Below are 25,422 nucleotides of genomic sequence, written 5' to 3'. Positions count from 1 at the left end.
ATGAGAAAACAAGTAAATTAGTACATTTTCCATCCCCGCGTACTTGAACGCAGGATATATTCACCAGAGATAAGAGAATCATTCGCCAAACATTTTTTCGCGTTATACGTATCTGAGCTAATAATGCAATGAGATTCGTGATAATTTCCAAATGCTCGTTAGTTTAGTTGGTTGCTAATTACAGTCGAGTCAAAGTAGGTTTTAGTTAAAAATATTCGGGATATGGTTACATTTTTGTGTGCTAGTTACCGACTTTCAGGAACTCGAATCTGAAGTCACTTTTGAGCTGGATAGTAGACGTTTCGAGAAAACGGAAAGATTTGACGTTTTTTTTAGTTTTTCTCAAAAACTGCTATCGATAGATGAAAAATGACTTGACCATCGTATACAGCGAAAAATTTTGCATCGAATTATGTCCTCACATGTAGGAAACGGAGTCGGATTATCAAATTAGGAAAAAAGAAATTATTTCACCAAAATTTCCCAGATGCCGTCGATAAATAGAATTTCTTTTTTATCAATTTATTATTCCAATTCCGTCTCCGACAAACGAGGACACAATTCGACGTAGAATTTTCCACTCTACACGACGGTCAAGTCATTTTTCATCTATCGATAGCAGTTTTTGAGGAAAACACAAAAGATGTCAAATTTTCCTCATTTCTCGAAACACCGGCTATCCAGCTCAAAATTGACTTCGCATTTGAGTTCGTGAGGGTCGAAAACCCCTGTTGTACGAGAATGCAGCAATATCCCGAATATTTTTAATTCAGACCTATTTTGATCAGACTAACTAGTTGTTAATTGTAATCAACGGGACTGAAAAGTCTCGAAAGTCTGCAATCAATCGATTCCTCCTTCCTCTTTCAGCACTTCAGCCATATAGTTGCGACGAAGGAGGGGGAACCGAGGGTCGCAAGCGTCTTGGTCACCAGTCGTTAATCAGCGTTGCAGCGTGCAGGATCATGATGAGTGACGATCGGCGCGACTTCCGTTGGTCGCTCCATCTGTTGAGCAGACTCGACAGGCAAGGGTTACTCACCGACCGGCAATGACCCCGTGTGGAGATCGACTCGCAGTCTCTCGAGGGAGAAAATTGTGTTCAGCGACAAGTTCTGACGGCGAATTCGATTCGGATGTCCGGTTATTTTTAAGGGAAAATACGTACAGTAATATTGTACAGAGAAATAGTATCTTCATGCCGTCGAATTAAGTTTTTGGATTTCGTTTCGGCGTTGAAAATTGAAAAGTACCCGAACAATATTATGAACAATTTTAACATTCATTTACTTAGCCTTTTCATTGGAATGGCAAAATCATTCAGGCAGTTATTGATTAGTGAACATGTATTGTTGAGAAATCACTACACTTCTCTTTGGAATAAACGTAAGAAAGTGTGTACAATTTTGTGACACCAGAATACAATAATAATTATCTTAATAGTAATAATAATAAGTCATCTAAATTATGTACAATTACTATAATTGTAAGAAAAACTCGTACATACTTTTTACATAGTTTGTTTTGCTTTTGCGTTGTGTCGATCAGTTTTAATCTTATTTTGTTTTTTCATTCCCCACGCTACTAGTAACATTATAAGTTGTTAGTAACGAGCAGAAGAACAAGTAACATTTACATCGTCCGGCAATGAATGATTCTGTTAAACCTGTACCGAGTTGATAATAATATTATTGATAGTAAGTATAGAAGAAATACATAAATTAATAATTACGACACGTAAAAAGATCGGATAATAATATTATCAGATACTTTTATCTGTCGCAATAACTTTAATGAATTAATATAATATTCTTTTATTCTTTTTTTGATTTCTTTAACACTAGGTTAATTTGCATGTGAAAAAATCGTGCTATCTAAACACAAATATGAACTAAACATTCGTGCATCGAACAAAATTGTTTTTCTACCTGATTACTTACGATTCACTATAGTTATTACATTGTTTATGGGTTTGTTCTTATTCAATTTTTTTTTCCCTTTTCTTGAATATTTTGTTTCTGTACATATGAATAAATTGAGTTTATCTTATCTTACACTGTACCGAAAGTTTAGAACTTATTCTTATTTAACCTGGAACGAAGTCCTAAAAATTAAAACTCGGTTCAAGGGAAAAAAAATGAAACAGAATCTGTAGATGTAATGGCGAGTCAGGTGATCCCTGATATGATAAATATTGTGCGGTATAACTTCATCTTAGTCACAAGAAAGTGGTAATATCAGATGCAGCCTCGGCAGAAAAATGATACAGATAACAGTGAAGAACATTCAAATAATGTTTCCACGACTAAAAAAATAGAGTACGTTCTATGATAACGTTTGTGAATACCAGGAAATCGATTGTCTTACTTTGATAACACATTGCCATTATTTCATCATCGTTTTAATTAATATTAGACCATTCAGAAAATCTAAAATTTTTTGTGAGTGCATTGAAAATTGGAAATTACGTTTGTCGCGATATCAGATAAACCCAATTACGTAATCGTGCCAGTAGACACATGATACACCATTGAATCAGAATATATCTTGTCCAAGTTTTGTTTGTATATTTAATGTACTTTATGTATATCTATCGGCCCAAATCTTACTTGAAATATAGGTAACATAATCATAATAAGCACTTATTTACAAAGCGCATTGAACTGGTTTCAATTTTGTAAGTTCGTCAAATTTTCGACGAGACTTCATTTTTGTACCCAAGATGAAATTGGTAATTTCAATGTATGGTGGATGATAATGCTTACATATAACACTTTTCAATACCATCAAATCACCTGTGTTTTGAAATAACAAATTTCAAACTATTATACCGTATATCGTACCGCTAACATGTATTCAATTTAACTGTAAATCTAACTTCTTGCTATCCACTTTAAAAGAATTACTGAGCACGATGTAAATATGTTCCAACATCATTTTCGCCGCGCTCGCTTTACATATTACAATTGTTGCATAACCTAAGTAGTACCTCATATTTCATAATAAAAATAATAACAACATTAATAATAAGGTCATCATTACAATTATTATCCAATGTAAAAGCTTAAAATTACTACATATCTATAAATTATTATAATATGGGTGTTTATCTGTGGGTGTATGATCTAATCTGTTCACACAGTCTCTGCAATGTCACTGCTTATCACTTATGTATAGTTATATGTAACATATTTGAAGAGAAAAATATTTGACTATTAAGTAGGTAGGTAGCTATGTATAGGTACATTACCCCCGGTGTTTCTTTATTACGATATTGTCTGTAATAGATGAATATTGCTATCGTCTTCCTCGTCCTCTTCCTCTTCCTATGTACGAGGAAAAAATAGTGAAAAATTATTATCATTTAGGGAAAACAACGGATCACAATTAATGTGAGTATGAAGTTGTCACTCAGAAATTAAAAATTCAATTTATTTCGTTTTTTCACGCGGCATTGAACTGAAATAGTTAGTCAATTTACCTCGTCAAAACCGAAGCAGGTTTCCATGTCTTTTTGTAGCTTTGGATCGTTTTGCGATGATTCGGACAATCGTGTTGATTTTCTGGTATTATGGGTACTATCTTCTAGTTTCAATTCGATGGTTTCTTGATGTTCTTCTACTTCCTCTTCTTCTTCCTCCTCACCTTCTTCCGTTCCACCCACTACTTCATCCTGACTCAAAGGATCTTGCATCACCAAATCTCCATCTTCGCTAGCAACAACAGCCATCTGTTAGGAGGAAAGAAAGTAATTACAACAATATTAATTATACAAACGTATAAATTATTTTCAGAAACAGGTATTTCATTTCAAGTTTGTTTCAATTCAATCAATAATATACCTGATCAGTTCCTTGATTATCTGCTAACTGGATCACTTCCAAGACGACATATTGCTGCCCGTCGCTTCCTTCGACGGCCATCATCTCATCCTCGTCTTCTTCATCTTCGTCATCGTAACCTTTAAGTTTAGAAGCTAAGTCTCCTGCCACGGCAACACAACACATGGAGATTAGTCAATGATCTTCATCATATCGTAAGCATCCTTGCGAAAATAATCTTAGTGTAGAGAATCCACACCCCACACGCAATCGGAATAGTTGAAGCGTTGAGAAAATGGGTCTACATTTTTCGATGTCACACTCCTTAAATCAGCCATTTCTAGTCTAAGATTAAAATTCTCATCGTATGGACAACTTTTAAGAATATTTCTCAACGTTTAAATTTCTTGAATTTGGTATCAGATTAGAAACAGCAGATTTAGAAGGTAAGGAGTTACATAATGACACCCTTCTCTTAAAAACAACGCAATGTAGTTCTGAAGAATGATAACTTGTGCCAACATACTTCAAAGAAAGTTTGGGTGGAAATTAACGAAATTTATCCATTTGTGTGAAACCGGCTGAATAGTAAAATGAATCAAATTACCGGTTCAAAAACTTCGACTTACCAGTCATAACTTCAACCCTTTGACCATCAATGATTTGTATCTTCTTTTGACGTCCAATTTTAAGGGCCAGTTGTTTTTCTTGAAGGGACGATTCAGGATCATGTACAGCCATGTGTCGTATGAGGTTTCCTTTGTGCCTATTCAAATATCAAACATTGATTTATTCATCTACTAACATTCTATCAGATTGCATTCGACTTCTTTGAACCCCTTCGCTATCAGCAAATATTCACCTGTATTTAGCACCAGAACAAGACACTTTCCAACCCATAACCGGGTTGCAGCTGTTGATCAGAAAAATACAAATACATTTTCATCGTAATAATTTCTACACTTACGACTCTGACATTTGACATTGTTTTTATTTGTTCATTCTTTCTATATTCATAGCTTTTTTTTTTGTTTTGCAATAGTGAAGGGGTCAATTAACTACTGACTAACAATGTTATTAATTGTAAAGAAAAAAATTAATAATTCGTTTCAAACAATTGATCACATACTCATTTTAACAGTATTTAATTGTAAGATATTCGAGATTTATTACAACCACGCTTCAGTCGCAGTTGCCATATTATTTTTAGTTGGTTAATAACTTATAATGAGATTTGTAAACATTCTAATTCTCGATTGAAAAACGATAACCATCCGCATTCTAAAAGTTCTTTTGAATTTAGAATGACGAATTAGTTTAGTATCGATGATTTTATTTAACAATCGAGAAAAAAATAGATGTATATACGCATGATTAATAACAATTTTATACCTGAACGGTCTTTCGCACTCTGGACATTGATGTGTCTTCTCTTGAGGTGGTGGCGGTACGTAGGAAGGATTGTGGTATAGATTACAGTGGCGTTTAAGCAATTGTTTTTGCCTAAATGATTGATAGCAATGATCACACTGATACGGTTTTTGATCCGTATGAATGAGCATGTGACTCTCAAGGTGACGAGCTGATATTGAAGCGTACGGGCAGAGGTCGCACTTGTAACATTTCTCACCTTCATGCGTTTTATTGTGAAGTTTGTAACTATACCTGTAACATAAATCCGCGATTTATGTCATCATTGAGTATCAAGTACCAAGAAGTGAAGTAGCCGTCGATTATATTAAGATTTGTCATAACACATCAGATTCTCACCTGTCAGGGAATGTCTTGCCACATCTCTTGCATTTCAACGGCTTATCAGAAGTGTGTAACTTTTGAACGTGAATTCTGAGGTCAGTTTTTCTTCCGCACGTTGTTGGGCATAATTCACATTGAAATACGGGCTTATCTCCAACTGAATAAAAAAAAGTGACAGCTGATTAAATAACGCTCAGTCGCAGACGAAAACAGAAAAAAAAGAAGAAGGTAACAGGTTCAAGAATTTTTTTTCCACTCACCGTTGTGAACTAGCTTGTGAGCCTTTAAACTGTTAGACTGTGTAAATCTTGCTTGGCAGATATCACATTCATATGGTTTTTCGCCCGTATGAATGCGCAAATGACGTTTCAGCTTGAAGGTGTCTGGACTTGCATACGTACAATGTGGACACTATATCAAGAAAAATATATGAATGAAAACAATGAAGATCTATCATTATTTACAGGAATATATTCAAAATTGCTGTTACAATATATTTTTGAATTGCTAATTCAATTATGTAAATTGCAATGAGAACAAAGTGTTTTGCATGAAGCAGATAAGTTTTGTTAATAATTTATATTTTATGCAAAAAGGCAACTTAAGTTGGTAAAATTTGGCTACAATTTTTGAAATTTTTTCAATAAATACGTAAGCCATTCCACAAATCCGTGATAAGGAAGGATCTTTTCGACCATCCTATTCTTGAAAGAAAGGCAAAGAAATCCGTTTTTCATTCATTAGACTAGGTGAACTGTGAGGTAAAGAACGTTATAGGATGAAAAACCTCGTATGGACGTTCTCCCGTGTGAATGCGCATGTGATGATGCAGTTTGTTCTTCTCAACACTAGCGTAATCGCAAATGGTACATTTGTGGGGTTTGTCGCGCGTGTGCATGTACCGAGTGTGACGAACCAGTTCCCCTGAATAATGAAAAGAAAAAGAAAATTGTATAATGTAATAAAGGGACGTACCTGATAGGGACGTTCTCCAGTGTGGCACCTAATGTGTCGTTTAAGTTTGGACAACTCAACCGAGGCGTAATCACACTCATGACATTTGTGCGGCTTTTCATGGGTATGTCTGTACCGAACATGTCTTACAAGTTCACCTGCAACCAAAGATAGAGACCCACACTATAATCGCCAGTCTTACTCACAGCTTTTTTATTTCACATTCAAATTATTTTATACAAGAATGGGAACAAGACTAGAAAGATGGTAGTTTAAGCACAGTACGATATAAGCCACGTGCTGATTTTGCGCACTGGGATGTATTTCTAAGTGTTATCGGTACAAGTTTCTACAACGATAATATGGTTTTTTTATTTCAAAGCGTGGAATGGACCTCGAAAGCAAAGTATCTGGTGATTGACATGCACGAGGAGTTGGGATCTATATTATATAAGCACATATGGTTACTGTGAATAGAATTGAACTTTTCAAGCCACGTACAGCTGGCAACAAGTAAGGATGTTTTGTCGAATTAATCTAGAAAATTATAAGGTTTTGTAATTTAGTAACCACAATATTTCTCAAAGTTGATGTTCAGGAAGAAAAATAGAACTGGCGAAGTTATAAAAAATAAAAAAAGAAAAGATATTGTGAGACATTTTATTACACGGCTTCATTAGAATGGCATGACAGGGATAAGAAGTGTTAAGCAAAATGTGATTACCAAAACTGTCCAAGGCCTCCAGAAAAAAAAAAAAAACATGTCGGTACACACAACGCATGCAGATATACACACAAATTCACAAGCATAACAACATTTACAAAGTATACAAAGAGCAGATACAATTCATGGTACACAGTATGAACATTTCACTTCGTTTCGATCCAGATCAGACCTTTGTTTTCATGAATTTTGACTTCAATTGTGTAATATTTAAACTCTTTTCGAATACTACGAAATAATAAACACTTTTTGCTGATAAACTTCAACGCATCGTAAGTTAGATATGACGGTCAAACAGGCAGGGACTGCTTTAGAAACATGCATACAATTTTCTAAAATGATTCAACTGATGTCGATTCTAGTATTACCAATTATTATTGCAAGAAGATGAAATGTTGTACCAGTTCATGACAAATTTGCAAGAAGACATGATAAAATTTATAAAAATATATCATACCAGACGTAGTGAAAGCGCTGTCGCAGAACTTGCAGTGATGAGGTTTTGTTCCCGTATGTGTGTTAACGTGGTTCTGCAGGGAAGCCAAAGTCTTAAAGCCTCTTTCACAAACGCTACATTTATGTGGTCTTTCCTCGGAGTGAGATTTCATGTGGCGAGATAAGAGATATCTGTTTATAAAATAGGCTTAGTATCATGTGGCCGATATGAAACGATAGCAAACCGACTAAAGTGGTTCAACATTAAACGATATGCAGATTAAGTAGAGAAATTATGAATATTTCTCACCGCTTGGGACTTGTGTAATTGCAGTAGTTACACATGTGAGCCTGTGTCACGGTCTGTGATTTCTTAGGGATGAATTTGATTATTTTTGTCTTATCATCTTCAGCTTCGGACTCAACAGGTGCGTCGTTGTCCTCATTGTCCTCAAAGTCATAAACAGTTAAATCTTGTTCCCCTTCCTCACCTTCGCCCACTTCCACGTCTTCCGTTCGACCATCTTTTTCCTCAGATTCAGGCTGCTGCACGATTAACACGTAGCTAACTTCACCTGGGTTTGTATCTGACGGCACAATTGTCACTGTTTGATACGCGTCACCAGAGTTAATAACCACTTGGCTATTTCCATTCGTGGATACTGTACCCTGATAAAAGAATAAAAGTGTTGAGTTCTTGCAGATGGAATTATAAAATCGATTACAGTTGTCTGAAAAGTAATCATGAGTGGTCATATAGTAATTCCGTTTCTATTCCATCTAGTTGACGAAGTTTTCAACCTTTTATTTGAAGCCTGAAATCTGACGAACCTGTTTACTCGCATTCTCTCCACTCTGCACATTCTCAAGCTCTTCTATTTCGTGGTACTGTTCATCCTGACCATCTTCGCCGTCGTTCTGACCTTCCCCATCGTCTGCTTCTTGAATTTGTACTTGAGTCATAACTGGTGGGTCGTCGCTACTGGCTTGATAATAGTACTGGCCAGATTGATCGACAAAGTAGGTGCCACCATCGTCCCCACCGGTGAGACCCTCAACTTGTTGCACTATCAGAAATCAAAATTCTCAGGTGATCGTATCGAAAGAAAGAAATTCAGCGATGGATAAATCTTGGTGAAATTTTCAATTTGAACTTGAACCGAAGCAGGGAAAATTAGGCTTATAGCTGTGCTCACGTTGTACATGCTGAAGCTGTTCGCCCTGGCCTCCCTCAATTTCTTTGTTGAATGTCTCGAGGTACGTCTGTATCTCCGTGACAGACTCTTGCCCCTCTTCCAACTTAATCGCAGCTACGTTACCGGACATCGTGTGTAACCATACGCTAGTGCTCCTCGGTCCTCAATATTCTTCACCTGCAACACAATTGAGAAGTTCATTTTATTTATGATTTTAATATGCTTTCTATGAATCTGTCGGTAGATTACTTCAAATGTCTTGGCTAACCCGTATTAAGTACCGCCAATTCATCTTCTGAATGGATTACCAGAGAACAGTGCTGCGCATGTATTTCGTTTTTAATTCCACCGATGGATTAATGGAATGTAATTTATTTTGGCATGGCTTGAAGAAGAACGAACAATTTATTTTCCAACAAAACATGTGCATGTTTTTCAACCCTGAATTGTTACTGTGTGTACAGCTACAATGTTTATCTGCTGTTATCAATGGACAAACGTGTCAAATATGCAGTGCGTTTTCATGCTATGTGTTGTATGTTGGGACTAACTTTCACATCCATATACGATCTCAAAGTCCGAAGAAATCATCAGGAGCTATAGTTACGTTTTATCCTGAACCAAAATTCACTGCAGCGAAAATACAAAGTGACGAGGAAAAAATTCCGTAAGGAATCAGCAGCAGTGAAGAATAAAACATGTATCAAATCAGGTAAATTTGCGTATCAACGGCAACGTGACACCACGTTCCTACATTGTTAGGGTGAAAATATTCTGGGCCAGCGTTGTGAGCTACATGATGTTGTAATTTGGGGAATTCGTGGGTTGATGGGGAAAAATCAATAGAGAGAGAGGGGAAAGAAAAAATTTCATTCCACCGAATACGGAACGGATATACGCACACGCAGCAACGCAACAACGTGCCGATTACGCGGGGCCTCGACATATTCGTTCGGACACCCGTATTCCGACCGATAGATGCTCCAGATGATCAGCGAAGCCGAGAACGCCGAGCGGCGTCAAGCATCGGCCAAAGGAAAATCGGTGCGGTAAAGGAGGAACGGCGAGTAGTTAAGAGCATAGCGTGGCGATAGGAGGAAAGGCAGAGAACGGGACGTCAGACAGGCGAGCAGGCATGACTCGGACGCCATGGGCAGAGCGGCATTATCGTAGGCGATAGGCGTCGGGGCGAGGAGAGGGTCAGGATTGGGTTAGCGATGAAAAAATTCTTCGATCCTCTTTCAGCGGGAAGCCGCAGGTTGGATAAGAAATCGCGCATTCTGCCGGATAGCTTTTAAGACAATATCATGCTTTGGATTTCAGGACACAGGGGGCATTAACGGCAAAAATTTCAGAAAATTATCACCGTCGGCGCTGTCATCAATATGGAGGGCGCAGCTAGGAGGATGCGTTCCGTCCTCCGCCACAACGGACCGAAGCATTTACCGTAATACTGCGGGGTTCTACTCACCGTGAATAGTTCGATGCCGCACGGAGTTTCACACGCTCACTTAGTACGCGGATTATCACATTAACACTGCACTTCCAAATCGTTATTCCCGATAATATTCGCTTACCTTTTAACTCGGAATTATTCGTGTGAGGGCGTTGTGTAAGAGCTACAAGCCAATATGGCGACAATCGACTACGAAAGTTCAAATGCTGCGCGACCGAACATGCGCAGTGGTTCGAATGCATTTGCCCCCAAACTGGACGACTGGCTAACCAGAATTCTGCACACTTATCGTACGGCTCCTCTCCCGGCTTGCTACTTCTAACCGACGCATGATCCGCTCGCTTTGCCGATACAATATTATGTATTTCGCGATAACGCTGCTCCGTCTCCCAATACTACTCAACGCGATTTTCACTTTTCTTTACCCGACAAAATTTTTAAAAAATCTACGCGTCATATTATACTGTATAAGTATGTACACACATCCGATTGACGCCAACACGAAATTTGGGCGGGAAATTAAGGGGAAAAAGATGACGCACGATCTTGTTGTGGAGTGGGGACACGGCCATTTGTAAATAAATAATTATTTATGAAATTCTCATACCCATACGATTGCTGAAAAACGTTAAATTAATTTCGTTCTAATTTACATACCCGATTTGAGCATTTTTATTTCCGACGTATATTTTGCATGAAGAGTAAAATTAATTGAACACTTAGCAGACAAAAAATTCTACGCATACTGCTACGTAAATGTATTGAATCGTTTATTCATCTGGTCATGTTCGTTGATCGGCACGGGGTGGAGATACAAAGGAATAAACGATTGAAACACGTTTCATATTACGTAACATTTGGATATATATTTTTTTTTTTCTATATGTATATATTTTGGTGGTACTCTAGACCGAACATAAAATAAATGATATCAACGGTTTTCTGTTTAATCTTTTCCCGATTCTTCTTCTTTGATACATTTTAGGTCGCATGGTGTAACATTATTTAATACAGATTATTCTAATACTCCGATACACAGCATAAATAATAATATTTATACGTATATTATTTATATTGCAGCCTAGACACAGAATTGAAAAATACAATTACGTATATTACTAAAAAATTTTTTCTATTTAATTTGTACTGAAATTATTCATAGCAGTATAATTACGAGATGTAAATAAAATGATGAAGAAACAGAGCAACTTCACAAGCTTAGTAGGTATCACGATAGAAAGAGAGAGAGAGAGAGAGATGTAGATCAGTATGATAGAAACGGTTTGTCACTTACAATCCAAAAGTTTTCCTTATTATTGAGTATTTCGTTTTTTTCATACTGCTCTAAGGCGGGAGAGTTAGAAACGAAAAAATGATTCAAATCTCATCAATAGTTACTGCATATTACGGAAGTCATAACGTTTGATTAGGTATAAGTACAGGTATTGTATAAGGAGAGGTTTACATAAATGATAAAAAGTAAATGTGTAAAACGTAACTCGGTATTTGAAGACATAAAATTGAAAAATCTGAAAATATCGTAAATGAGTAACTTTATGTGATGTTATATAGATGGACAGATATACAAAACAGAAACAAAAAACAAAATATCCAAAATATAATCACATACTTTTTCAAAAATCAAATTGCCTACAATGTTATGAGTTATGTGACAATAGCGTATAGAAACACGCATTTTGAATTAATACAATGGTAGCATACATCAAGTTACATAGGTAGTATATAAAAAAGCTTATAAAAATATGTGTAATGAAAATTTCAAGCTTAAATAGCACGTTTAATGAGTTGTACATCTTTCATGTGTTTTTTTTTTTCTTTTTTTAATTAGTATTATTATTACGTTAATCATATGTATGAAAAGGTTCTCTCACTTAGTTAGTTTGATTTAGTGAAGTTACAGTCATTTCTCATATTACAAAACGTATCGTAAATTTTTGACGAAGTTGAGTTGATTTTTAATTAACGCATGTACGAGTGCGAAATTGCATTTCAGTTGTGCGCAAAATATGAAAAACATAATAGTCGAACACTTTCTAAATAAAATTTTATTGAATTTCTAAAACGAAGTAGTTCCAAGAATGAATATAGATAACAAACCCAATGAAAAATAGATATGAAATTCAATATTATTCTAATGGTGCTAAAAGCTAAAATAATTTGGACAAATCATAATATGAATAGCATACACAAATACTCGCTCGGTTTTAAATTTTTTTCTTCCCGTATTCTTTTTACAGTATATTCAATAAATTTACGTAGTAATAGTAAGAATGGTCGTCTTACGAGTATGTATGACATGCATGTGTTACGTCATATTTTTACGAATGAAAGTTAGTTTAGCACGTAGCTGCGGAATGTTATGTAAGAAATGGCAATAATCAAACTCCTTGGGTCGGACACAGTTGCACATCTAAGATACCATAACATTTACATCGTAATCTAAACTTGGATGAATTGGGCTTGCTCAGAGATCATTGCGACAACTCAGCCCACTCAACTAAACTTTCAGCAAAAATTACAATAATTTGGCTACGCTAAGTTTCTTTTAGGCACGAATTTCAAGTTGACAATTTTAATCAAGAGATGAACTATGTCAAACTATGGATGTAACAAATGAATTAAGTTGTCGTATGGCCGTGTATACCTAGCGTGTTAACAGCACCCACGAAAATAATGCTTACTCATTTGTTAGATTCAGGTATTGTTATTTCGTTCCATTTCAATTTTACATACTGTACATGTTATCGGTGATAACACACCTGTTCAGCTGCGTTTCTAATATCCGATCTCAAAATGTAGATGATCGCTATTGCCATGAGAACGGTTAGGGCAATTGATATCAACTGTAATCTTCTTGAGAATACTAAATCCCCATGGAGTTTATTTTGACAGTCTTCTAACTGCGATACCTAGAAATAGAAAACAAGAAAAGATATTCATAAATCTGAACAGTAAAATAAAGATGTTTTAGGTTCGTGAAGAATGGTTAAATTTATATCCCGATTGTTCTCACCTTTGAAAACAGTCTATCCAAAGATCTATCACCACTCGAACCCGAATTGTTTGCAAAAAAATTCGATTTTGAAGTGTCTCCATTTTCTGAACCCAGACCTGCGCATCTCAATCTATGTTGCTGTGCACTTTTTCCCGAAGTCTGTAAGAGAACAAATGATCATATAATTATTGATGAGACAAAGTAATGGGAGAAAATTGAAAAATTTTCAATAAAAGCTGAGAAGAAAATGATTAATACTCTAAAAACTTGAGACATTATATTTTGGTGAGCTTATATTAATACCTTCCAAAGATCTGGTATAGAGGCGTTCAAATCTTTCATCGGTAAACACATGACTAGAAATTTATCGTTGCGAGGAAGTCCATGCAACGCATAACCGGGCTGCAACATTACGGTCACCTGAGCAATTTGCGCAGGTTGTAAAACTCCCATGCTAGGGCGAACTCTGAATTTATCTGGGGATGTTGTCTTGATCTGAAATAAAAAATTCACAACAGTTTTATCGATCAATTTTTTTAAATTAAAATTGCCGAATACTAATTTGTAAATCGTTTAAAATAAATAAATAAAATTTGGAATATTTAGTCTAAATATGTAAAGATTAGTTTGGTAATCAACGAAAATAAATTGCTAATTGCATGATATTACCTTGTATGAAATGCATTTATCCGAGGTAATGTTTTTGAATGTTATTGTTCCAGAGTATTCATTTTTTTCCTTCTTAAACGTTATTACTTCAGAATCGATAGATAATACTGTAAAAATGAATATTATCCACATGAATTTAAAAAATATCATTGATTTGTTGTACTTGTATTCATTTGAATTTCACAATTCTAGTATCACACATGACAAGCATATCTCCAGGCTACGTCAGCGTTTTTAATTTGCCAACACATTTATAAGTTGCAAAACATAATTTACTTCATTTGATTTCACAGAATTAAATGAGACTTTTTGTATAATTAAAAATATTTTCAACTTTACTGGGCAGCAATGTATACGTATATCCTGCTGCTTTTTTAAACAGTCATAATATTGTTAAATATGATCTGAATTTACTTACAAGATTCTTCATTTTCGTGATCCCCAAATCCGCTAGGTCCCTGTTCAGTCATTGGCGATCCATCGACAAAGTGAACCTGAAAAAGTATCTATCAGTTATGAAGGGACATAAAGTAACGAGTATAGATTGAAAATAGTAGCGAGGCTATTGAAACATTTTTTAATAAGTGTTATACTGCCACCATGATAGTTGTAAAAAAAAGGTACGTATATTCAGATTAAAAAAATTTATGACGTAAAGTAATAAGATTACAAATCTATGAATACGTGATGCTAGACTCTTATTCAGCAGGATGCAAAAGACCAAGTTTAGTGTTACATAACTGGCCGTTGATACCTTTGGAGTTTGTTCCATGTCCAAAGACGAATGAATCTATGTATGACACAAGCAACTCGGCGATAAAAAGTGGTGGTATAAATGGTATACTTGTCAATTTGACAAGCAGGGTAGACGGACTGAGTGCAAGGTAAACTCAGCCACTGCTGAGTCACTAGTAACCGTGAATAGTTCACGCTCGAATCTGACCTTTCAGCAAAATGCCACAATTAGGTTGAGTGGGGGAAGAGGGTAGTGGGGTTTCCATCAATATAGGCAATCTAGGTCGAAGACCCTACTGACATATCAGACAGCTTGATAAAAGGACCCAATTAAAGTGCGCACAAGATATTGTCAATTCCATCAATTTCAGGAACCAATTAGTGATATGTCAAAGTACCGACGAGTGAAACTATTTTCAAAATGAATGTTTGTACAGGTGAGAAACAAAACCTTTAATCGTTTATTCAAATAAAAAATTCATTTTTATTAACATATCCTCTGCTTTTCAAACATATATCTGAGTTCCATTAAAATATAACAGCACTGAACGAATAATTTCCATTCAAATTTCTTTAGACTTTGTAGATTTTATGCAGCTTATTTTGCGAAAATTTTCGCGAATTCGAATTGACATTGAGAAGTGCTTCATACCTTCTTGTTCTCCAGTTTGCCATTATTTGACGTGGTTGTTGCTCGTTCCTCGGGGACGAATGTGAAAGAATAATCATCATTTCCTCCCCATGCAGACAGAGCGTTATCTGCATCCACATATTCCTTCAGAGTCGATTTGTTGACAAATTTGATTTTCTGAATTGCCTTCGCCGGCAGCCAGGACTTTATTATTTTAAAAGCGGTGTTTAGGACCCAAGGCATCTCATAGATGATTATGTAGTTGAGAAAATTCGGATAATAGGTTTTAAAAAGACCTATCAAGTACTTGGTGAACTCCATGTCTAGATTCGAAAGACCAGTGTCCGCCATATCAAAGAACACAGATATTTGGGTTCCTTTGTCTTGTCTATAACATAAAATAATGGAAACTGTCTGTACCGATTTCTATCCTTAAGTTATTAATTTGTGGACAAAAAGAACATTTGTAATCGCGAATATTCTATTTATCACATGTACCCCATGTTCTTCAATTTATGAATTGCTCAGTTAAAGAAACATTATCGTACGATTAACAAGTTGGAAATATGATATTTTCGACCATAACTGCAAATAAATGAAACATAACACCGTTTCTGCATTTATTAATAAATTTGTCAGGTGATATGGAACGAGGAACACAATCAGCAAAACGCCGACGACCAGAGGCACGGTTTATATACTTGTGATACGAACAGAACTTCAAATATTCTACCTTTCCAATCTTTCGAACCAGTATACGATGCATCGTTGTAATTCTCCAAAGTCTTTAGTGCCCTTGAAATGTAGTTTAGATTTAAAAATAAGCAGCGTTTTTCCATCCTTATCTTTGTTGTGAGGAAAGAAGATTCCTTCCTCTAAATAATCCCTCCTAACGTTGTTTTCAGTGATGTCTATAACAGTAATTATTTGCAGCTAGTAGAAATCTTACAAGGTTAGCACTCTGTGCGATCAAAGTTCCAATCAGTTTTTTGGTCTTGCGCCAGCATAATAATTCTGATTCTGTTACAGAGTTTAATTATCCTTGACCAACGTAAATGAAAGGCGTCAAAGTAAAGGATCGACATATGAAGTATACACTGACATTGTAAAAAATCCTATATTACCATTACAACCAAATTTTTTCCTCCAGTCGCACGAATCCCAAAGCATATTCAGTGCTTCTTGTACGTTCAGTTCGTTGTGTTGTAAAAACCTCTTCAGCCAGTTATCCGTATCTCGTATTCTGGCAATATCAGCCGGATGGAAGCCATCTGGAATGATATAACAGCAATATAAACTTCCAGTCGCATTGTTCGCATTCCAATTTCTGAATATTCAATTAGAAAACTGTAGGAGAAAACTCTTCATTTCTCTCTAAGGTGGGGATAGTCTTAAGGTAGGTATTTCATGCTTGGAATCCTCAAGTAGGCCTCAAAAATAAATCTGACACAATCAGCTGGAAAGTCATAGAACCGACGGATAAAAAGTTCAGCAAGTGCGATGAAAGTATTGCAATTTAATTTGAAAAAGCTAGTTATCAGAATGTTGCAAATAATTAAGTTAGATATCAATGTCAACTGTGAAAACTTCGTTCATTCATGGTAATTGCAAGTTTATATTTCAGTTATGATCTTGAAAAACTGGCTCCGACAAGTATGTTCCTTTTACATCGTGCTAGGGTTAAGAGGCTAATGATTGCTGCCAGTGCTAATGATTCCGTTTTCTTTTGCCCCTTGTTTGTGATAACTTAAAGGGGAAAACAAAGGTAGTAAAAAGAATGGGGTTACCTACCAGGGTCTGGTGCGCCGTCTGCCTCGAGTTTCTTGAAAAATTTATTTCTGAGGTCAGTAATGAGTTGAGCAGACACCTCCATGATTAATCAATTTATTAATCTTTTCTTCTCACACGAAGCACACTTTGCGAAGCGTAACCGAATTGTATCCACGTATATTTCAATCGTGAGTTTCGAATGTCTCGGGACGTCGGCAGGTGGTTAAACAATAACACAAGCAGTGGTTTGTACGCGACAAATTCACCAGCTAAAATTGACCGCGAAACGTGCGATAAATTACTGATTTATCGTAACGAAATCTTACGCCGCTCCCGGTCTACGTCTTGTGCCGATATGCAATTGCTGTCAAAGTCCATCCAATCTCACTCCCTCCCCCCCCTTCGACCCAAACATACCTTTGCCGCTCGGAGTGGGCGAGATAACCACGAACTGTGTAGATGATAAAACAAATTGGATGACGAGAAGGGGGGAGGGGGGATTGGAGAAAGGCGAAAACACTGTACGAAAAAGAAAAAAGCTCCCTTAAAACAGTATTCTGTCTTCAATTTGCTGGATTGAGCGGTAGTTTTTAAAGAAGGAACAATTTCAATTCATTGACTATGAATACATATATTCAATGTGACACATCGAATGGCTCTGATCTAGCACGAGGTCGGTTTTTCGTAAATATACACAACAAACTACGCACCAACGATTGAACTTAACGGTTAACAATTGAATAAGTTCACAGTTGTTTCAATTGGTGGTTTCCATAATCGACACTACCTGTAGAGTCGCAGCATCTAGTGGCACTTGTTTCAGTCGTCACGGTTGACAGCCTGCACCGTTAACCGCGAAAATTGAATTTATCTTGGATCGCAGAATTAAAAAAGTCTTGATCATTATCACCACCATCCCCTTGACAGAAGGTACGGGAATATTTTGTACGTCAAAGCTTTTAAGGAACCGCATTCCGAACATTAATTAGGTAGAATTATTTACTTATTTTAATGAGACTCCGATTGGACGTTATACATAAAGTCCTGAATTTGAATGTATAAAATAGCGAGTGATTTTATTCAATTAGTAAAATATTTGTACATGGTTAATTACAATTTAGATCACAGTTAGGTACATTTTGAGGAAGGCTATCTTATTATCAAGCCATATATTCGTTCCGTACTCATATCCTTTTTATTTTTAGTGCGGATTTTACGGTGCTACTTGCTTTTTAACCGTTCCTCCACCCCTACATCATGGAGCAATGCAACTTACACTTTTTGCGTTTAACTTGTAATGGTCAAAGTTGTTTATTGCTAGCTTTTATATTTTCTGACGGCAAATCAGAACCATGAACACGTTCAAGTCTGTTTTCTGCTTGGCTTTCCGTACTTGATTTTATAGTTTTTTTCTTCAAAAGCGTTCCTCCAGTAAAACCTATTAGAAAAACAAAAGCGATATTACAACTTGTAACGATATTGACGACTTCATTACACGAATAACTTTTACCTAACAACCCACAACCAATCGCCGTGAGACCACCAAATTTTAAACCAGCGATTAAACCAACTGGACCTCCAAGACAGGTTCCAATTAGAGCCCCAGCTATTGGGTATGCCGCTGTTTTGTATTTTCCTGCTTTCTCTAGGAACTTTGTACCTTCTGTGACATTTACTTCAGTCTCTTCAGTATTTTCTTCTATTCTGTTTACAAACTCTTTTTGATCCTGTGAAAGTTTGAACAAAACGTTGAAATATTATTTGAAAGAATTTTCAAACAGTAATAGAAGCAAATTTCTCAAAAGTTAAACTCACGTGAACAAGTTGATTAAAGTCTACGAACAATTGATGCAGCTGTATCATATCATCCTGCAGAGAGTTCCAAGCATGCAGACAGGCCTGCTGCCTTTCCAATTCTTTCTCTTCTGCGTGCAGTTGGATATTGCCATCCTGAAATGGGTGGTTTGTGGCCTCATCTTCATCTTTGGTTGACAAACGGTTCATTGTAGGCAGATTGAGGTCCAGCGCTGCAATTATTGATAACTGAGTATTGTTGTTGTTAATATTATTATTATTGCTGTTATTATTATTATTATCATTATTAATAGTATGGAAGAATAAACAAATTATTTATAACATGGCTAGAATTTAATCATTTCCATCTTACAATATCTGCTTTACTTTTTAGTTTTTAGTTTTCATTCAGTAGATGTCCAAAAAATTTGAACAATGCGAAAATTATTCAATGCTTACCCAAATATTCTTTGATGGCATTCATTGTACTTGCTCTAGAGTATGCTGTGAGTTGATCGAACTTAGCGATATCGCTGTCTTGTACTTGGCCTCGCAGAACATCCATTTCGTACAACAACTGTTTAAGCTGTTTGACCAGACGAGAAGCATTCGTCTGTTCTTTATAGATACGGTCCCAGTCTCCGGTTTGTTTTAGCTAAAACGTAAGACCATGATGATCAAGATTACTGATCATGTTAGCTGCCGTTTTTCTTCTCATGAGCAAAATATCGGGCAGATGGGAGATTGGGTTATCGATATATGAAAAAAATTCAACCTTGGCGATATTAGTCTTATGTCTTCTGAGCATTCCTAAGTGATGTGGTATTGCGACGTCATTGAATTTGCTAATTGGTATTTCCAGCCGTTTGATTGGTTGCTTACTTCCTACGGTTTCACTGTGCAACGACATGGTTTGCCTACGTGTTTTAACCCAAGAACACTTTAGCTGCTAAATTATCGTCTGACAGCGCTTGTTTATTGCTGATCCTTTTCAGTCACAAAACGACGTAGTTCGTTGGTTTGATTTTATTGCTTTCTAGTTACTTGAAACTGCAGATTTTAGCACCAGGCGCACTGAAAGTTGTTTTTCTTCTTTGTTATTTCTCTTTCCATTGGCGTATGTATCAAGGTACACCCCTAGACATGAAGACTAGAGGGAAGGAGACCGAACGCTGTACTGGGAACGTGCTCTATGAAAGTGGAGTACATTTTTAGCGTTAAATCCGATAGGGGTGCTGCTGTCGCTAAGATGGACAACAGAGAGAGACTGAGAAAAGAGAGAGACCGCTATATCGAACTGAACCACTGATATATATACACGCTGCTAAAAGTGGTTCGCAAGATGTTCCCCGATTCTGCCGCCAATTTCCACCACTAGTGACGCTAGTAGTTATCTGACAAGCTTGCGCGCGGTCAGCGAGGGCAGTGAGCGTGTCAGAAATCTACTGGCGCTACGTAGAGGAACTAAAAAACGGGGACAAAACGCGTACAATTTTTTAGTATGCGAGCAGTGGCGAGTGTCAGGGGGCTGGGCAGAGCTACTCAAGAACTCAGTAGCGCAAGAGAGGTAATAGATTGTTGATAGTACACTGGCAGCTAATTTCGGAACGCACTTAGAGGTGTTTTCATTTTCAACTGGGAGCCAGAGTGCCCATGAGTGCATTTTCCCTAGGATTTCGTCCTTGCTATTGAGTGAAAAATAAGGATAAATTGCACGCAGCGTAGCCAATTGAAAACACCATAAAACGGAGTTAGAGCTACGCGCCTGATGGATAGGGTGAGAGAGATAGCAGATCGCTGGTAGTACAGGCGGCTAACTTCATGTTATTCACGTACGGATCGAACGGAAACTGAACGCTTAGGATTGGTCGGACGGCAGATGTAAGAGAGCGCGACATTAGCAACGGCGTATTTGTTACCCAGTTTTCGCCCGTTAGACACTTTGACATGTGTTTATGTCATCGTGATGTTTTGACAGTAGAAACGTCAAAACATTCTATATCGGGACAAGAAAATCGAAATATAATTGAATTGGTGAATGGCTTCCGGACTTGGAAATTGATAGTCAAGTAAAAGACAGAAGAACAAAGAGAAGTAGAAGATAGAAATAAGTGATGAAAAAATTGATGTGATATCACCAGCTCGGGGCTGACGATGAATTCCCGGTGCATCAAAGTAGAACCGCTTGTCGAATTCCCGGAAATTGAAGTGGTGCGGTAATAAATAAATATAATTACATGTTATTACAGTTTAACCAAACTTCACGTTCTGTCGATATTTTCTGCACACAAATAACAATGTGTGGGTATTCGATTTTATACTGCAATTGCTGAAACTATGTCAATACATGCAAAAATAGGGCTGGAAAGTATTTTAACTTTAAAATAGAAGCAAAAAATTCACAAGCGCTGCGATATTCATCATTTTAATTTTCAAAGGTTCCGATGGATACCGAATTTGATGCGACAGATAACAGATTAGTTGGGGAAGAGGTGCTGGCATTAGAAGAAGTGGACAATCCGCAATTCTACGCAACGATATTGATGAAAGAGGAGCAGTCTGAGGAATTCTATGAGGAGCCGAGCAGTAGATTGGATCATAATATATCGCTTTTGTCTGAGAGGGTGAAGAATCGTGGCGACGATATCAGTGTGGAAATAAGTTCGTTGAAGAGGAGTTTTCGATGTCCTTTATGCAGCAAGGAGTACGCAAGGAAAGATCACCTGAATTACCACATGAAAATTCATGCCGGTTTCAAGGATTTTAAATGCGACGTTTGCAACAAAGAGTTTCGACAGCGAGTCCACCTGCGTAATCATAAAAAGGTTCATACCGGCGAGAGGGAGTTTAAGTGCCAAGTTTGCGGCAAAGACTTTGTCCTTAAGCATCACTTGACCACTCACAATTCAAAGATACACACATGCAATATGCAGCATGTTGTCGGTGGCCCGAAGAGATATTTTAAATGTCAGATATGCACCAAAGAATTTGTTAGAAAAGATCACTTCTTATATCACACCAAGATTCACACAGGTTTGAGAGATTTCAAGTGCACAATTTGCAGCAAAGAGTTTAGGCAAAAAACTCACTTGAAAAACCACATGAAACTCCACACAGGCGAAAGAGACTTTAAGTGCGATTTGTGTGGGAAAGAATTTTCCCTCAAACACCATCTGACTACCCATAATTTGCGAATTCACGCCTGTAGTGTGAAACAGGTCAACGGTCAGGATAACAGGGACTTGCCGACTTGTAGAATATGTAATCAAGAATTTATAACCAAACGCCATTTGAACGGACACATGAAAGTACATTCCAATTCAATCGAGCTCAAGTAGCTGGCATCAAATACGAAGGTTTTGTTCAAAAGTATTTCCTATTTACTGTATATTTAAGTGAGGCAATGAAGTGAAATTTATTTATTAGAATCGATATCGCTGATTTTTACATTTAAGGATACCGCACGTTGTATAAATTTTTGTCTACTTTGTGGGGCTCACTATCAGATATAATATCTGTAAAATTGTACCAATCTGATAGAGATGGCTCTATTTATTTATTTATTTATTTATTTATTTATTTATTTATTTATTTATTTATTTATTTAATCACGCACTAATTCGTTGAATTATCTTAGGTAGATACAATATTTTGAGTGTATTTATACATTTATACATTTTATCCACCGAATCATGTCTCACTTTTTTCGATATGTTAGTAATCCATTGGTAGATGTTGATTGCTCGCAGTGAACCCAAAAAAAAACATCCATAATTCAATGATATTTTCTAATTAAATAACAACAATCTCGAATCTTTAAATAAATATTCATCATTCTCGAAAGCGAACATCTTCTCGTACAGGATCTCTGAAGTTTAAAATTCTACGATCCCGCGACAAGTTTCCTTTTAGTAAAAAATCTCTGTACCATATTCACTGAGAAAAGAAATTGGGCCTTATGGCGACAAGAGAGCGTCAAAGATATTGCGTGATTTCAATTCAATGCGACACCTTACCTTACACCACGACCGTATTGTTGGAAGAGGTAAAAGTTTTATAGGAGAATCTTCAGAGTCCGTGCGATCGTGTCAGGTGCCAGACGGTGCTCACTTGCGTCTATATACTGTGTCTGGGTGTACATGGAAAAGATCAGAAATAGTCGACAACTAGCTAGAAAAGAAAATCTTCTTCCAGACATCCTCCTCGGAGGGCAGTTTCCCTCGAACTCGAAGCCAGATTTGCCCGCGAAATTATTTTCCCGTGACTCCGAGAACTTTTATCCAATACCTCGCGTACCATCTGGCTTCAAACACCCTCGAGTCGCAACTGCGGGAAATTGTCGAGGAAAATGTTTCGCAATTACGCCTTGCTTTGGGGGAGCAGCAAGATGAGTTTGAACAGCCACACTTGTGTACTGCACACGTTTATGTATACCCATCTCGTTCTAACATCATTACCCACCTGTAAAACTTACTTGCTAATAATATATCATGGCGGATTCCGTCTCACTGAAATTGAAATGAATTTAAACTTAGATTTCATGGTGTAGTTGAGGATTTTATTACACGGTATTCTCATTGTAATTGCATCGAAAGCATATCAAAATATCCAAATTTTCGTCTCCATCACTAGAATAACATTAAAATTTAAAGGATTTTTAACTCCACTGAAATGACGAATTCTATATTCATATTTATAACTGAAATCACACTTGAAATCTACTGAAATTAAATAATGCGGAAAGTTTGTATTAAAAAAAAAAAACTTGGCAGTGATACTTTAGTGATACCAGAGTGGATTATCTGAGTTTAATTTTAGCAAAACCGCAGTGGAGAAATGTTACAACTGCACCGAAGAATCGAGTGAAATTTGAGTTATTACCTGGAATATCACTTTAGTATCACTTATTTTAGAATCAACTGAAAAAACACTCTAACAACGCGGTAGGAACGAATTTCGTCGCTAATTCTGAAGGAGCCGACAAAGAGTAACGAAAACCGTATTGATTGGTACGCTTTTCCATTGAATCAGGGACGACGACTGACTGATTTTTACTCTGGAATGATTTTTCCTGAATTCTACTTAACTCGAAATTCACGAATCCTCTTCAAGATATTATACGAAGCATGGTATAATTTGACAACGTTAAATCGGCTGAATGCATTTGAAAGAGACTTTACAGATACTTAATATACAATATAGAACCTCCAACAAGTTCAAGTGCGATATTAAATTCTGCGTCAATAAAGGAAAGGCGTTGCAGTGGAGCGTATAGAATGAAATCCGCGTTTTCTCATTGTTCTTCGTTTACGATGTTTATTTCATCTCGTGAAAATCTTATTCAACAACTGTTCTCCCAGGAAACACGTAAAATCGCAGATCATACACACAGTAGGAATTCCGTTATTCTAAAATATACCATTTTTACAATTTTCTAACAACTTTCCTTCCATTCGTGTTACGTAAAACAGATATTCTGCCGTTATATATGCGCTGAAAGCGGGGACATTTATAGGAACGATGCCAGGCTTGAATTATAAGATCTTTATAAGCGTCGAGGCGCTGTGTGTCTGACCCTACCGCAGCCGTACTACTGAAAATATATTTCACCCTTCTATCGCATCTAGAACCGTGACACTCGGCATTCGCTTGACTTCTCCGAGGGAATGATGAAGGGTTTGTTGCATCGAAGAGAGCGTAAACATTCCGGGACCAAGGCTTACACTTTTCGTGCTGCTCTATTAATAATTATGAATCATCTCTTTCGCGGTGTGAGCTGTACCTGTGTACCTATATATTTGACGTTAAAAGCTGCGATCCATCAAAAGGTCCGTCTAACGTGACGTCACCGGTCCATTTCGATGTTTCTAAATCTTACGATAGGCGAGCTTTCGCGTTTTCCTGCCGATCTGGAGTGAAAACGGCGGGTGTATGTCAGCCGGGAATACACACGCAGACTAAGAATAAATGAGAAAAAATAATCGATTACTTTTTCCCGAATAATCGAGTATAATCGATTATTTCGTAGACTCGGTTATTTTTGCTCGTAATCGGTTTTTGCTTTTTATTCCTCAATTTATGTGATTAAAGTATCAATTATTATTATCATTGTCTTACTTACCAAGTGCCTATTTGATGTAATAAGTGAAAAATAACTGAATATTTTTACCTGAAATTGAAAAATATTTTAAACGAAATTATAAATTATGAAAAAATGTTTCCGCCATTAAGACTACATACTTATATTTATGAAATTTTGGTTTCATACGCACCATTTTAAGAAAATACGAAATACCTAATCGATGAATCGATTGATTTTTACCGTTTAAATCGAATCGTGTTCGATTATTTTTTTTCACTCGATCAATCGATTCATCGATTGTTTTAAGCTTGGCGGTCATCACTAACACGTACCAGCTATGATACAAGAGTGAAATAAGCCCGAAGGCAAGCAGTTACGCAGGAC

The 25,422-nt window shown here is 36.6% G+C and overlaps 4 protein-coding genes across 16 annotated transcripts; 1 reads left to right on the top strand and 3 right to left on the bottom strand.

The window, feature by feature from the left end:
- Positions 1-1,798: 1,798 nt before the first annotated feature.
- On the bottom strand, positions 1,799-10,549 carry LOC124298916 (transcriptional repressor CTCFL). 11 transcript variants are annotated; one of them, XM_046751578.1, is made up of 14 exons: positions 10,357-10,549; positions 8,886-9,062; positions 8,521-8,756; positions 8,000-8,358; positions 7,712-7,881; positions 6,364-6,500; positions 5,837-5,987; positions 5,592-5,733; positions 5,214-5,486; positions 4,684-4,734; positions 4,451-4,587; positions 3,843-3,985; positions 3,482-3,730; positions 1,799-3,326 (listed from the first exon to the last, which is right to left on the bottom strand). In XM_046751578.1, exons 2-14 carry the CDS (start codon positions 9,013-9,015, stop codon positions 3,267-3,269), a joined length of 2,238 nt encoding a protein of 745 aa, XP_046607534.1. In that variant the 5' UTR covers positions 9,016-9,062; positions 10,357-10,549; the 3' UTR covers positions 1,799-3,266. The 11 variants fall into 11 exon arrangements, with proteins under 11 accessions (XP_046607534.1, XP_046607528.1, XP_046607527.1 ...); XM_046751572.1 differs by lacking the exon at positions 6,364-6,500 and adding an exon at positions 6,552-6,688 and having other exon boundaries at positions 10,252-10,544; XM_046751571.1 differs by lacking the exon at positions 6,364-6,500 and adding an exon at positions 6,552-6,688 and having other exon boundaries at positions 10,357-10,543.
- Positions 10,550-11,187: 638 nt separating this feature from the next.
- Positions 11,188-18,070, bottom strand: LOC124298917 (motile sperm domain-containing protein 2). Of its 2 annotated transcripts, XM_046751584.1 has the most exons (10): positions 17,873-18,070; positions 17,184-17,681; positions 16,517-16,663; positions 16,126-16,303; positions 15,414-15,780; positions 14,445-14,520; positions 14,027-14,133; positions 13,661-13,852; positions 13,376-13,516; positions 11,188-13,271 (listed from the first exon to the last, which is right to left on the bottom strand). In XM_046751584.1, the coding sequence occupies exons 2-10, from the start codon at positions 17,263-17,265 to the stop codon at positions 13,104-13,106; spliced, it is 1,458 nt and encodes a 485-aa protein (XP_046607540.1). In that variant the 5' UTR covers positions 17,266-17,681; positions 17,873-18,070; the 3' UTR covers positions 11,188-13,103. The 2 variants fall into 2 exon arrangements, with proteins under 2 accessions (XP_046607540.1, XP_046607539.1); XM_046751583.1 differs by having other exon boundaries at positions 17,184-18,070.
- A 141-nt stretch (positions 18,071-18,211) lies between these two features.
- LOC124298918 (syntaxin-17) lies at positions 18,212-20,103 on the bottom strand. The gene is made up of 5 exons (XM_046751586.1): positions 19,732-20,103; positions 19,416-19,611; positions 18,978-19,189; positions 18,673-18,889; positions 18,212-18,600 (listed from the first exon to the last, which is right to left on the bottom strand). Exons 1-5 carry the CDS (start codon positions 19,864-19,866, stop codon positions 18,464-18,466), a joined length of 897 nt encoding a protein of 298 aa, XP_046607542.1. The 5' UTR covers positions 19,867-20,103; the 3' UTR covers positions 18,212-18,463.
- A 771-nt stretch (positions 20,104-20,874) lies between these two features.
- LOC124298112 (gastrula zinc finger protein XlCGF8.2DB-like) lies at positions 20,875-23,545 on the top strand. 2 transcript variants are annotated; one of them, XM_046749730.1, is made up of 2 exons: positions 20,875-21,172; positions 21,395-23,545. In XM_046749730.1, the coding sequence occupies exon 2, from the start codon at positions 21,401-21,403 to the stop codon at positions 22,292-22,294; it is 894 nt and encodes a 297-aa protein (XP_046605686.1). In that variant the 5' UTR covers positions 20,875-21,172; positions 21,395-21,400; the 3' UTR covers positions 22,295-23,545. The 2 variants fall into 2 exon arrangements, with proteins under 2 accessions (XP_046605686.1, XP_046605685.1); XM_046749729.1 differs by having other exon boundaries at positions 20,876-21,167.
- The last annotated feature ends 1,877 nt before the right edge of the window (positions 23,546-25,422 follow it).

This window comes from Neodiprion virginianus, chromosome 2 (assembly GCF_021901495.1).
Source record: "Neodiprion virginianus isolate iyNeoVirg1 chromosome 2, iyNeoVirg1.1, whole genome shotgun sequence".
In the NCBI taxonomy this organism is placed as follows: Eukaryota; Metazoa; Arthropoda; class Insecta; order Hymenoptera; family Diprionidae; genus Neodiprion; species Neodiprion virginianus.
This window is presented reverse-complemented; position numbering and strand designations above follow the sequence as displayed.